At 36.8% G+C, this 15280-nt stretch overlaps 1 protein-coding gene across 2 annotated transcripts; it reads right to left on the bottom strand.

Annotated features, from left to right (window-relative positions):
• Positions 1-10024: 10024 nt before the first annotated feature.
• On the bottom strand, positions 10025-15180 carry LOC107435449 (leucine--tRNA ligase, cytoplasmic). 2 transcript variants are annotated; one of them, XM_048478933.2, is made up of 5 exons: positions 14919-15180; positions 14697-14808; positions 13968-14158; positions 10880-13841; positions 10025-10323 (listed from the first exon to the last, which is right to left on the bottom strand). In XM_048478933.2, the coding sequence occupies exons 3-5, from the start codon at positions 14137-14139 to the stop codon at positions 10308-10310; spliced, it is 3150 nt and encodes a 1049-aa protein (XP_048334890.2). In that variant the 5' UTR covers positions 14140-14158; positions 14697-14808; positions 14919-15180; the 3' UTR covers positions 10025-10307. The 2 variants fall into 2 exon arrangements, with proteins under 2 accessions (XP_048334890.2, XP_015902551.3); XM_016047065.4 differs by having other exon boundaries at positions 10880-14158.
• Between the last annotated feature and the right edge of the window lie 100 nt (positions 15181-15280).

The raw sequence follows: 15280 nt of genomic DNA on the forward strand, positions 1-15280 counted from the left end.
TGAAAACATTTAACTTTGATAATCAGGTGGGAGAAAAATAACTTGACGCACCATACTATATACCAGTGATGCCCTACAGTTGCCAGCGTCCTAAGGCACCATCTGGCAAGGAGGTTATAAAGAGAAAATCGGCATCCAGGCCACCCTGGCGTCCCAGCAGCGCCGATGCTAAAAACTTAATCCCGGCCACGGAGGGGGGCGGGTATGGCCAATATCAAACTTGGCTGCCTTCAATCCGATGGCAACCACGGGAGAGTATAAACCTGCGTGCTCATCACACTCCACCAGCGAGCTAATCACATCCACAACTACAGAACACCGGTACTGTATGGGTGTGTCTAAAAACCATATATATATATATATATATATATACACCAAATCCCAATTTTTTATAAAACAAGGGATAACACCCATAACTTTAATTCATCAAATAATCCATCATCTTAATATCCAATGGTATATATATATATCCAATATTTTTCAATACCATAAAATAATTTTCCCACCATTGTTTCAATGCGTGATAACATTTAAATAAATATTTTCTTCACATCCTCCAAATTTAATACAAATAAAACTGCATTGAAATCCGCATAGAAATCCACATGTGCATAAACTCATATAATACATTTGAAATAATCATGATAAACCCGCAATTGAATTTTGTTGGATTCAATGGTGAGACAAGCCGAGTCATGGGAACGATAACCGCGCCCATACTGACAAAGGGCAAATCGGTGCTTTCCAAAATGATGGTGATTGACGTGGAATTCATCTATAACCCTATTCTAGGCAGACCTTGGATCCATTCCATGGGAGCAGTGCAGGTCGTGAAATTCCCCTTTGAAGATCGGATCGCATCCGTGAAGAGTGACCAAGTCAATGTCCAAAATTGCTATGTGGCAACCATGAAACGAAAAACCCATGGCGACAAATAGAAATCTCAAAATCTCAAGATTGTGGAGGTAAATGAAGTTGAGAATCCTGAGACTGTAGTTGAAGTAGCTTTGGATGAGGAGAAGCTGGATCAAAAAGCAAGAATTGGTGCGAGATTGTCTGAAGAAATGAAGAAACAGCTTCTAAGATTCCTATGAGGAAGAAAACATTGCTTTGCTTGGGATGTTTCGGACATGGAAGCAATAGATCAGGAAATAATTACTCACTGACTGAACATAGATCCAAATCACAAACCAATAAAACAGAAAAGAAGGAAATTCGCACCCAAAAGAAGTTGAATCTTCAATGAAGAAATACAAAAATTGGAAGATAGTGGACTCATTCGTGCAGTACATTATCCAGAATGGCTTGCAAATGTGGTGGTAGTGATGAAGAAGAACGGGAAGAGATGGTCTCCATTGACTTCACAGACCTAAATAAAGCTTGCCCGAAGGATAGTTTCCCTCTCCCAATGATCAAAACTTTCATAGATGCAACAGCTAGACAGGAGACGTTGAGCTTTTTAGACGCATATTTATGATATAACCAAATCTTGATGCATCTAGAAAATCAAGAGAAGACTTCATTCGTGACTGATCAAGGAATATATTACTACAAGGTAATGTCCTTCGGACTCAAGAATGCAGGTGGAACTTACCAGAGACTGGAGGTTTATATAGACGATATGCTCGTAAATTCAGCAAAAGTGGAGGATCATCTGGATCATTTTGGGACAAACTTTCAACATATTAGAGAAATACAGGATGAAATTGAACCCAACAATGTGTACTTTCAGAGTTCCAGGGGGAATGTTCCTTGGACATGTAGTAACTCGAAGGGGGATCGAAGCAAATCCAAGTGAAAGCAAAGCTTTGATTGATATGCCTTCTCCTCAAACTAAAAAAAAAGGTAATAAAACTAATGGTAGAATCTCAGCTTTAAGCTGATTCATATCAATGTCCTCAGACAAAAGCTACAAATTCTTCAACATCCTCAAAGGATGTAAAGATTTCATTTGGACCGACGAATGTGAAGCAGTGTTTCAAGAATTGAAGGCGTACCTCAGTTCACCTCCTCTTTTGGTAAAACCAAATCCCGGAGATATACTTCAATTGTATCTCGCAGTGTTGAACAAGGCAGCTAGTTGAGTTATGACAAAAACTAAAGAAAGAAAACGGCACCGAATCTTCTATGCAAGCAAAAATTTTTCAGACGCCGAAACGAGATACACAAACATGGAAAAACTAGTCTTGGCACTAGTAGTAATAGTTTGAAAGATCAAGCCATATTTTCAGAGCAACAAAGTAGAGGTTGTATCGGCGTATCCCATATGATATCTATTACGCAAGCCTGATTTAACAAGAAGAATGGCAATCTGGGCAGCAGAGCTAGCAGATCATGGAATTGCATACATTCCAATGTCAACCACCAAATCCCAAGTACTGGCAGATTTCATAGCCGAATTTGCAGTATCGAAAGATGAATCAAAGGAAAGATCCTCATAAGGAAGCACCGAATCATGGAACCTATTCGTTGATGGCTCTTCAAACGAAAAAGGCTCTTCGATTCAGATTTCAAGCCTCGAACAATGAAGTAGAGTACGAGGCATTAATCGCAGGGTTAAATATGGCCTACAAATTCAGAGCAAAGAGATTAATGATATACAGTGATTCGACACTTGTAGTAAACCAGGTAAGTGAAAATTTTATGGCTACCAACCCGATAATGGCAGCTTATTTGTAGAAGGTGAAGCAGTTATTAGGAAAATGTGAAGAAGCCGAAATAAGACAACTGCCAAGAGATGAAAATAATCATGCAGACACTCTAGTAAAAATAGCTTCCTCGGTCATGTCCAATCAGAAAAGGACCATCCTCATAGAATATCTTTCGAGCAAAAGTATAACCAAGGAAGAAAATCTCTCGATTAACGATCAAATTGGTGAAAAGACTTGGATGGCTCCAATAGTAGAATATATAAACAATGTCATTTAGCCATCGGACAACTCTGAAGCAAGGAAATTGAGAATTAAATCAGCCAAGTATTGCATCCTCAAGGGAGAATTCTATCGGAGATCCTACCAAGGCCTCAGTGAAATGTTTAGGACCAAATACACCCTTAGAAGTCATGGTTGAAGTACATGAAGGTCATTGTGGCAATCACTCTGGAGGGAGAGCACTATCTCGGAAAATAATGCCACATGGTTTCTATTGGCCAACTCTAATAAAAGATTGTGAAAGTATGCGAGAGAATGTGATAAATGCCAAAGGTTTGCACCTTTACACCATGTGCCAGCAAATAAACTCACAAGTGTATCAAGTCCTTGGCCTTTTATTCAATGGGGTCCTAATATCATGAGACCATTCCCTACAGCTTCAAGACAAAGGAGATTCATTCTTGTAGCGACTGACTATTTCTCGAAATAGATTGAAGCCGAAGCATATCCAAAAATCAAAGAATCGCATTTGAAGAACTTCATATGGAAATTCATCATATGCAGATTTGGCCTACGGAGGGTGTTAATTTTAGACAACAAGTCCCAATTTATCAGCAAAAGATTCAGAGATTTCTGCAAAGAATGGAAGATAGAGCTCTGATATTCTTCATCAAGACATTCGCAGGGGAATGGCCAGGCCAAAGCATTAAACAAGAGTATATTAAATACTCTGAAAAAGCAACTTGAAGATTCAAAAGGTTTATGGGTTGAGGAACTCCCGGGAGTCCTCTAGGCTTATAGGACAACGGTTTGAGCCCCAATAAACCAAACTCCATTTTCTCTCATCTATGGAGCCGAAGCAGTCATCCCCGTTGAGATATCATAAAGGAATTTATGCACAAATGGAAATCTCGGACAACATAATGATCAGATGATCAACCAGGCACTTGACAAAACTAAAGAGATAAGGGAAGCTGCATCTATCAGACTGCCCAATATCAGCAAATAGCAGCAAAACATTATAACTCAACGGTTAAGCCTCAGACTTTTCAAGTTGGTGACTTAGTCCTCAAGAAAGTGTTTTTAGGGCAAAAGGAATGCAATGTGGGAAAACTTAGGCCTAATTGGGAAGGACCTTACAAAGTTATCTCAGTAGTTTGGCCAGGAATGTACGAAATTCAAAATCTAAAAGGCAAAACTGTTTCGAGAAACTGGTATTAAGAAAATTTAATAATTTACCACTCAACATCCTTTTTTGCAATCGTTAAAGCAATAAAAGATACAGAATAAAAGAATTTATACAAAAGACATAGCAGAGGCAAAAAAACACTCGGATCTATGGCTTTTACAGAAAAGCTCCGAATTTATAGTCTTCTTCTTCAGACACCATTTCTTCTATGACTCTTGTATTCTGTCAGATGAGAAGGGGCTATCTCGGATCAGTGGCTTTCATCTTCTGAGGGATTTCTCCTCTGAAGAAAGACTCTACTTCTCTTTCTTTGTCATCTCCTCTGACAATTAAAAATATCTCTCTAGATCAATTGTAGGCACTGGGAAATATAAGAGAAGTGTGGATAAGTTCATTGATTTGGAGGTGAAATTACCCACACTTCCCATTGAAATATCATATCACCCAAGAAGATTGAGGACCCTGTTACAAGCCTTCAACCATTGAGATCAACATTGCCAGTACTTTATAGCTGTCACGGAGAGAATAAGATCATCAGTGCCACTATCTCATAAGCATTCCCACTCTCCAGTAAAAACGTAGAAGATACTGGTAATGATAATCTTATTGCCTAGGCGAGGCAAAGATAACCAGAGCAGCAATTTTTCTAACATGTAGAAAGAAGAAAGAGAAGAAGAAGAACGAGTGACGGAGATAGACATGAAACATGAACAGCTACACCTTATTTATAGAACAGCAATGTAACTACATTACCCTCTTTTTACGCATCATCAAAATCTCTGGTTCAACACGCACCTTGCAAGTAGAGAAATAAATCGAGATGTACATGTAAGTGAAACCTTTTCATATTCTAATTTACTCGAGTCTTTTCGTATCTAGATAATCATATCCATTGTCATAACTTGTCCAATTGTGACGAATGAAATTAAATGATTATTAAAAATTGAAACGTAATGATGTTATCAAGAAAGATATGGAACGTCACACATAAGGAACATTTGACCTAAAAACTCGAGCCTCCACATAAAGGCTTCTTTAACCCTCTTAATAGCTACAAACTAGTCTTGGACTAGATCAACTAAAGATAGTTCAGCATGAAAGATAATCTAGTCCATGCCAACTTAAAGTGACAAGCAGTCTTGGACTGAACAACAAAAATCATAAAAAGCTTGATTTGGTGTGCAACCCAAAGGGTTTAACCAGACATAGTTGAGTAGCAAAAGAGTTACAAACTGTGTCCCATAGAAAGGACAAGTAACCAAACACAAACGCAACAAAATGTTGGGGAATATCATTACGTAAATCACCTTTTCCAAGTCGAGGCATACAAACTATTAGGTTTAACCTCGCCAAACAAAAGGGTGAAAACAATAAACGTATAGCTACATATTAAAAATAAAGCAACTATTTTTATACAGATCTTCTGACTTAAAGATCGGAAGACTCGAAATTGGAATATAACATAACAACATAGATAATATCATAACAAGATATCAAATCAAATCCATTTTCAACAACATGAAGTTTTATTGTAGTTATGAATAAATCAATTACAAAATAAGCTTGGACACTCAATTACAATAGTAAGTTTGAGTACTTCGTAAAAGCTACAAAGTCTACAAAGAAAAGATAAGTTCTAAAGCAGAGAGCTACAAAAATTACAAAAACATCAGTGTCATACAATATCACCAGCTGCTCAAAATCAACTTCGGAGGTTGAAGGACAAAAGTTTTTCATACTAGAGCAGATGAATAAATTCGCTTCTCAGTTGGATCCCTTCTCATCGAAGAACCGAAATGCTTAGAGCTTCAGAGCCTTCTTCAAAAGATACTCATGAAATTTGAAGAAGGGCCATCTGAAATTGAAGCATTGATCTTCAAAAGAACATTGCGATAGTATTTTTATTATCCAATCAAGCTTTGGAGTAGTTCTGCAAAAGCAACGACATGAAAACCATTGATTCATTCGAGAACGTAAATCGAAAGATCTAGCTCCCATTTTATTATCCAAACAAGCACAAGAGCAAAGTATGGAACTTTTTATGATCCACCGCATTTTACCAAGTCAAAAGCTTGATTGAATAATAAAACAAAAACCAATCATTCATTAAAGGAAAACACGAGTTCAATATGGCAACACAGGCTATAAATAACAGCTTAGAAAGGATTTCAAATTTCTCAATAGATAGAGAAATTAAGTATTTAAAATTCAAAATCAAAATTATCTACTGGTATGATAAGGAAAAGCTACAAATTATGTTTATCAACAAGTATAATCATCAGAAATATGGATTTGTCAAAAGATTATCTAAAAAATAAAAAATCAAACAGGTTAAGGATTTTCAGCCACGACTTCAGGGTTCTCATCTTCATCAATCGTGATTGGTCACTTCAGATCCATCGAACTAGATGGAACCGAGCTATCGTTTGTCACTTTCAGATCTGCCAAATTTGAAGGAACCGAGCTAACATTGGTCACTTCTGTCTAGGGATTTGCAGCAAGCTCGGAATCCCCCGCAAGAGCTTCACCACGATTCGGACCCCGAAGTCTCCTCTTCACTTTCAACATCTGAAAGGTTGAAAAAAGCATCACTCGAGAGAGAGACATCGTGAGACGCAACTGGAGGACCTTCAACAATATATTTCTTCTTGCATTCACTCCAACCACGATGATATCCCTTATTCGAACAATCAGCCTTAATAAGACTTACTAAAGCCATAGCTTTCTTTAAGTCTTTAGAAAGCTTTAAAGCCTTAATGGTCTTTTCTTGCAGCACTTTAGCATTGGTCTTCGTTGTTACTGTTTTCTCCTTCAAATATCTTTTTAGGGACTCGGACTCGAATAAGAATTTGTCCATCTCTTCTTCAATTATAGAAAACTTCTCCTTGGTGGCATTCAATGCAGTTTCAGCCTCATGGTTCTTCTGAGTTAAAGAAAATTTAAAGAAGACAACCCTTTCAGATTCTCTTCCCAAGCTTTAACTCTTGCAGCCACTGTGCAGTTTTGGGCCATCAAATAAATATAAGTAGTGGCTTGCTTCATGAGTGCTAAAGTAAAGTTGTTCGCTATCCTGTTCTTGTCCTCAGGAGGTAGCATTCCACATTGAGGTTAAGCAAATCTTGATCCAACTTGCTAACCGAAAAGCCCTCCGGAAAAGTAATTACATCCTCCTTTCCATTAGATGACTCGGATTGAAAATCCTTCGAACATCTCCGACACCTTCAAATCTTACTCTCTTCAGAGGAAAAGTTTTCTCTCTTTTACTCGCAAAAGAACCGACTAAGTTCAAGGAACCAACAGGAGGATTTGAAGATGTAACTTGATCTTTGTCAATAGCTCGGGAAGCCGTGAAAACAGCCTGACGCTTCTCACATAAAACTTTTTCAATGTGAGGTGTCTCTAGAGCTTCTTCCTCATCTGCATTTTTGCTTTCTTAGCTTCCCTTATCCTCTGAAGCCTGGACGGGTCCATATCATCCGTAACTCTTTCTTAAGCCATATGGTTGAATTGAAGCTGTAATCTATTCCTCAGAGTATTCTGGAGGAGTGTTTAAATCGGGATCTACAAAAGGGAAAATATATAATTAAAACTAAAGAAAGAAGTGTTTATATCTGCACAAGAACATAAACAACGAAAGGCTCCCCAATAAACGAGGCACTTTTCAAGGAGATCACAACTCTTCCAAGTGAAGCAACCTATCACTCGCAAGAGTTCGCGGCAAGGGAGGAGGGGAGGCTAACAGTATGGGTAAAATAATGAGTCGGTGACACATCATAAAACTATGTCCAATAGATACAATTAGATCACCACGTATGTTTAAGGATACACATCATCGAAAGTGTTGAAACGGCAACACTATCTCGATAAAGACAACTAGCTAGGGTCGGATAAGCAGGGAGTCAAGGCAAGAGTATCGGAATGGAGATTACTTGAAACACCATGAAATTTGATATACATGTTGGACTACAGAGATAAAATGCACAAGTCTAACTACCTTCGAATAAATATCGGGATTTTATTTAACGAGACCCCTGAAGATCAAGGAGTTAAACAGGTGAGGCAACAACCAAGATTTTCTCCAGTAGAAAATCAAATTGAAATCAAATCGGGTCAACAGAACCCTCAAAAGTCTCCCAAGATCACGTTATCAAACAAAATTGGCATATTCAAACTATTATAAAAGCTACAAAGGCATCCTGTTTCAAGATACAAAAAAAGATCATCCTACACTAAACACTTAAACTTCCCTTAGTTCATCATCTTACTTAAGCGTTGGAGTGCCTTTGGCCGGTATCACACCAATGCCAAGGTAACTTTATCGCCTATTTTTCTATCTCGCATGTGTATACATTTACTTCAGTTGTCATATCCTCAATCTACGTGTCAACGCTTTGCTAAGCTAGAAGCCATCCGAATTTCTACATCAACACTTTTTAGAATACACTCGTATATTTAAGTAGACACCCTAGATCCGCACGAAAATCTCATTAGAACCTATTGATAAAAATTTTGTATGGACCTAAAGGTATCCAATTAAGTATACGCTTGTAGTTTGAAAACTATTATTCTTGATATGCTTAAATCCATACAGAAATTTTTATCAACAGTTCCTAATAAAAAATTTCTAAGTATATACGTATATATATTTGTTGATTATATTATATTACTAAGAAATTGAGTTTTGTTGATACATGGTGGGATATGAAGAAAGAGCGAAAAGAGATTTTTTTGATGCATCTAATTTCTTTTTTAATTATAATCTACATATTAAAGTATCAAAAAAGTTTCTATTCTAACTTCGATTAATGCATTTTTTTCACTTGTGGGAGAAAAAAATTAAAAATTTCCTAATAAGTGTATGCCTTTGTTGTTGATTTTGCTTAAGTAACAATTTATTGATACAATGCTTGTTCAGATTTATCCTCATGAAGAAAAAGGAGGAGGTGAAGATGGTTGTAGTGTCTAAAAAAGATAAAATGAGAGAGAGAGAGAGAGTAAAGGAATTTAAAATAATATTATATGATTTTATTATATGCTAAATATTATTATATGAATATATCATGTACAAGATAGAAATATTTTAGGGAATTTTGTCAATTCACATGCCACATAATAGGGAGGGTGAAATATGGAGGGATATATGAGAGCATGAGAGATATCTATAATTTCTTAAACCTCTACCATTAATATAAACACTAATGTTAAAATTTACTTTTACAACATTTTTATCATATTAAAAATTAAAATTTAAAATTATATTTATTAATTATTAAATACGACTCACTTTTCAAAGGTTATCATATTATTAAATTCATATTTAACTGTTTTTTAAATTTAAATTTCTAACTTTTAATGTAATTCAAAAATTAATAAAAAAAAATTTGATATTAAAATCAATTTTCTTGAGCCAAACTTTATATATATAATTTATAAGAATCTTTTTATTATATGGATATCCACAAGTTTTTAACTTGTGGATATATGTTAAGATGACGGTTTTTAAGAAAATTGTTATCAATATATATATATATATATATATAACAACAAAATAAAACTTATAGATATTCACATTATAAATAAATAAAAATTATAATTTATAGATCATTATATATATATATATATATATATACAACTATAGAATTTTGATATGATAGAAATGGTCATGAATATTTTGCATTAAAAACATTCTACATAGCATGCCATATCATTTATGTTTTTGCCACATGGGAAAAATAAATTTCTTAGCGTAAAATTTAACACAGTTGAACTCCTAAAGACACTCTTTTGCACTTCCTCTGGAACCAGCTTCCCATTCACTAATTAATGGAAATGTAAAATATAGATGATTTTACATCCATTCAAAAACTAATTGGAATTTCACAATTTTCTTTACAAATAATTGAAGATATCAACTAAAAATCTCATGATAGAGCAGGCATTTTTGTCAAAATGTTAAAACCGGAACTGATTCAAATCAACAACCGTAACTATACTTATGCTGCATTCGAATTGGTATATGAGTTCAAACACAATAATGAGTTCCATCCAATATCACCAAAATTTTAAACCGGTTAAGCCACAGGCACAAAAAGAGAATAAAGATTTCAGCCCAGTTGACATCCAGTCTCCAGAAGTATAACAAATTACTTGCTAGCATTTCCCTCCTCATTCATTATTCCCTTCATTCACTTTAAAGATTGCCTCTCTCTAAAAGCCAATCGTGAAGCAAGTTTACACCAATGTTTCAGTCATACTTCCAACAACCTATCAATACACGAGATCAGAGGCAAAAATGAGGTCCAAAATTCGCAACAAAACAAAATGAACGTCATTACATGCATCAGACGAAAGCATATAAATATCAACAACTGTTGACGATGGATAATAATAATAAATAAATAAATAAAATAGTAATAACAGATACAAGTAGGGGCCATCTATCAGCAGTTTGATAAAGAAAATTTCTGACTTTTGAAGCAATCTTAGTTCGTTTCTCTGTTATTAATAGAATCTAATATATGTATAAAAACTTCTTTTTTGAATGCCAGAATACAGCCAGCAGTTAAATAGGGATTTTCTCTATGAAGTGTTTAGCTTAAACAAAACTTTTTCCTCTATTTATTTACATGAAAAACAAAGGAATTAATAAAAATAAAAATAAAAAAAGTAGAAAAAAAAATTAAAGTAAAAATGTATAAACAAAATATAACATTAGAAAGAAGCTCAACCACGTCTTAAACAACTCACATACAAGTCTTGTAAACAAACAAAGAGGAGATCATATATACAAACAAAATGCGACATGAGAGAATATCCTTACTGCCTGAAGAAGATTGCAGTTGGGTTTCCAGGGGTTGGAGGATTCTGGTCAATTAGTCTAACAAGAGGACCAGCTTTAGCAAAAGCATTGGGGTCAGTTACAGACAAAACTTCCACCTCTTCAAGACCAGTTTGTCTCTTAATCAAGTCTAAGTTCTCGTGGAGGACCTCCATCTCTCCAAATGGTAGCCTCAGGTCTAGAGCCTGGACCCCAAGTGCAACTGCCCCATCCTTCTTGAATCTTAAGAAAGGCATACAAATCTTCTGGGTTTTCTTAAAATTGACATCTGGACAAACTGAGCTATTTTTTATGGCCTCCAATATTTCCCCATCCACATCCGAGTCAAAACTGCGAGCATTAATGTTGAATCTGCTTCGCAGCATTCTCAAGCATTCAGCTTTCCATCCATCATATTGTTCATTAACATATATCAATCCTACTAGCTTGCCTTCACTCAATGTTGTAGCTGGTGCACTCCTATTGTTGGCTTTCTTTGAACCTGAAATTTGCTTGGAAAGCAGCTTCCTTATGAGAACTATGGAGTCTTGCAAATACTTATTGGCACTCTTCAAGGTCAAATCTGGTGTATCAGCCACAGGCCAACCAGCTTTAACCACAAACCCATCCTTCTTCAAAAGTTCCCTCCACACATATTCTGCATAGTGTGGACACACTGGAGAGATAAGCCGTGTCTGCACATCCATAAAGCGCCAAACTAGGTCATGATTCATTCCCCCAGAACCACATGAAAGCCTATATTCATCCCTGGCAGCTTGAAGATCATAAAATCCAGTCTTGAGGGCTTCTCGAAACATGTAATCATGGTAATGCTGCTCCGTCATTTTAGCAGCAATATTTATCTCATTTGCAAATGCATGGTCAGCAAAAGTAGAAGGAGGGCCTTTCCTCAAGGATGAATCTGCCTCCATAACTTCTTTCATCCATGCGATTTCTTTTGTGAGCCTCAGAATCGCAGCATTTGCAGTCTCAAACACAAAATTTGCATCATCAAGGCCATCACCAGCATCAGCCAAAGAAAATCTTGTTGCATCGGCAGAAAATTCCTCAATTGCTTGGCGTAATGTCCTAAAGTTCCCAGTAGATTTGGACATCTTCTCGGAGTTCAGCATGATGTGTCCATTCAATCTGAAGCCACGAGGCCAATGTTTCTTGGACATAATTGCCACATGGTTATAAATACAGAAAGTCATATGATTTTGGATTAGATCTTTGCCAGAAACTCGAAGATCAAATGGATACCAATATTCAAACTCCTTTTTCATATTCTTAAGGATTGATGAAGTGATATCAGATGATTCCGGATATGGAGCATAACAAAAAACATAATCCCAAACCTCATCTGTCATTTGATCAGGCCTAACTGGAGATTTACCTGTCCCATACATGTCTCCACTGTGCAACAAGTGTGCAATCGTGTAGTAAGCCATGTAAATAGTTGAATCAGATAATGACTCGACTAAGTATTCCTCATCCCAAGGAATACGAGTCCCAAGCCCAAATGATCTTGAGCAAGCCCACTGATTAAGCCAACTCAAAGTGTGCTCAAATCCATGACGTGCCTCATCAGAATACAAATTCATGCTGGACAAGCACTCCTCAGCCAATTTCTTCCATTCCACCTCACCATATGTGATGTACCATTGATCTGTAAGGGCCACAATACATTCATCACCAGATCTTGATACTACTCGCTTCTCTGGTTCACTGTATATAATGGCTTCACCTGTCTCTATAAGCCTGCTTCTTATCAAGGGCTTTGCTTCCTGTACTTTCCTTCCAGCAAATTCACCAACAAGCAGTGTTCCCTCTGTAAATCCTTTCAAGTACGTCAACCTCTTTGCTTCTGCTAGCTTCTCTTTTTCATTTTGGCTTTTTATTTTCAAATCGTTGCAAACTTTTTCAGCAGCCTTATCTCCAAATTCTGGAATGTTAATGATAGGCACAATCTCAAAGGGCAAAATCCAATCATCCTTGACACCATATTTCTCCCTGAAAGCTGGTTTCATTTTCAAATCATGCAAAGCCATGTAATCATCAGGAGCATCACTAGGTACACTGGTAACAATTCCAGTGCCTTTGTCTGTTAGGATGCTCAACATAGGAAGAGCATAAATGATCTCATTGAATGCAAGTGGAGACTTCAATTGAAGACCAATCAAGTCATAACCTGTCAGCTCAATCAAGCAAGTAGGTTTTTCTGGGATCCTTGAGTACTTCTGATATGCAAGATTAAGCGCTGCTCTCCGTGTAAGAATAAATACATCTGTTTCATTGATTTCAAAAGCTCCATACTTCCCGTCGGGTAATACCCATGCATTTGTTTGCCCATACATAGTCTCAGGTCGCAGTGTCGCTGCGGCCAAAAATACTCTTCTCCCCTCCAACACTCCCAATTTAGGAGGAAAAGGCTGCATCACCTCCATCTTGATGATGGTGTATTCTTGGGGTTGAACTCCTTCACCAGCTGCCCTATCATGATCTGCACAAGGCTGACCATCCAACGGAGAGTATATTGTGTATCTAACATCTTTCACAATCTTACCCATTGATTTCAATTTCCTCATCTGCCACCTTACAAAGGAATCAAAAAATGGGTTCTTATCTGTAGTGACAAAGGTGCGCCTCCAGTCACAACCCAAGCCAAAAGCTTTAAGGTCTTCCATTGCAACTGGAGGAAAGAACTCTAACCACTTGTACGGATCCTGAAATTCTGCTATCTGAATGTCAGAAAGGCCAAAACTACGCATTATCTCCCACTGGTATGCTTGCCCACTTGATTTTGATGCAGCCTTAGACTTTTTTCCTTTAAACTTATCCAGAGGTTTGACAGCATTTGCATCCTCTACTTCTGGCTCTTGGTCCTCTTGATCCTCCACTTCACCTGGGAAAACAGGAGGATTCCCAAACTGTTGGATCTCTCGGGCAAGTTTATCAGCTGAGGCTTTGATGGGCATGCCGGTGCAATGGAAGGCAAAAGGCAGCAGCACATTGGCACCTCTTAGTCTATGATAAGCTGCAGCAAAATCTAGCTTTGAAAATGAGAAAGCATGGCCAAGATGCAAAATACCATTCATGTATGGAAACGGGAAGTTGCCGAAGAACTTCTCTCCTGGTCTAGGAGGTATTTCAGAGGGTTCAGCCCTGAAAACATGTCCATTTTCCCACCAAGTTTGAGCCTTTGCCTCAATCTCTAGGAGAAGGTCTCTCCTAGCAAAACTTTTTCCACCTTCAGCCGCCATATCAGAAAAATGATGTAAACTGCACCAAGGAAGCAGTTAAGAGTCAAAATGATACCCCCATGAATGAGCTAAAATGGGATGGGATTCAGCCTCGTGTTTTCTTTCTACTCCATATGACCATAAATGCATATGTTTATCATACATAGACATACAAATAACTGGATTTTTACATTATAAAATTTCTAGGAGAAATATCAGGATATAGCATGGAATTTAAAAATATATATATACACTTAAAAATAATAAAAAAAAAAATTTTAAAAAGTGAGTGGGAGAATCTTGTGGTAAAAATCAATGTAAACTTAACTATTTTAATTTTTCATGAAATGCATCAAATTGTCATGTTTGTCATAAAAGAAAGTCACAATTAAAAATAAAAAAATAAAAACTCCTATTAAAGAGGGTATTCCAAAAGATTAAACTGTAACTGGACTTTGTGTTAGACGATGGAATGTCTGAATTTCAGTCCTCAACCCCGGGGCATGTCAACTTACATACACACATATTTTAATCAAAATTAAAGGAAAGAAGTCCATAAGGTTATATAATTGGCTTACAGAAAGCGCGTTCGATGTTGCAACCCAATGATGACCTAGTAACAGCTGCCACAATGCTACATATAGCGCAAGACCGCCCTCCAGCAGCTCAAAACAAACAAATGCTATGCTCCTACAATCACAAATTCAAAATATATAATATATCATCTAATATATATTATTAATCATTCTCTCACTAAGTTTGAACAGGAGACTTTAACTTTGCATTGATCTAAAACTTACGGTTGCAAAGATCACAGAATAATCAAAAAGCCCAAATAGTTGTTTGTTGGTAGTGGTTTTTGAAATTTTGTTGAAAAACGGAGGAAGGAGGGCTTTGGTAGATTGACAATCTCCGGCAGTTTCAAGGTGTCTCACTCCGCCGTTGTTCGTTTCACCGGTGATATTGGAGGTCGGGTCGCCGCCGATGGCTCTTCTCTTTGAGAACGAACGCGCAAAAACCCACTGAAATGGCATGTAGCGTAAGAATATATATATATTACTTGTTCAGTATTCACCCACTACTTTCTTAAATTAAATAAGAGAAATTCGCTTAAAAATAAATATTAAAAAAAAAAAAAAAGCGAGGGCAACTATATATGTAT

Source organism: Ziziphus jujuba, chromosome 7 (genome assembly GCF_031755915.1).
Source record: "Ziziphus jujuba cultivar Dongzao chromosome 7, ASM3175591v1".
In the NCBI taxonomy this organism is placed as follows: Eukaryota; Viridiplantae; Streptophyta; class Magnoliopsida; order Rosales; family Rhamnaceae; genus Ziziphus; species Ziziphus jujuba.

Coding starts and splice junctions, on each gene's coding strand:
- LOC107435449 (XM_016047065.4), bottom strand. CDS start 14,139: ATGGCGGCTGAAGGTGGAAAAAGTTTTGCTAGGAGAGACCTTCTCCTA.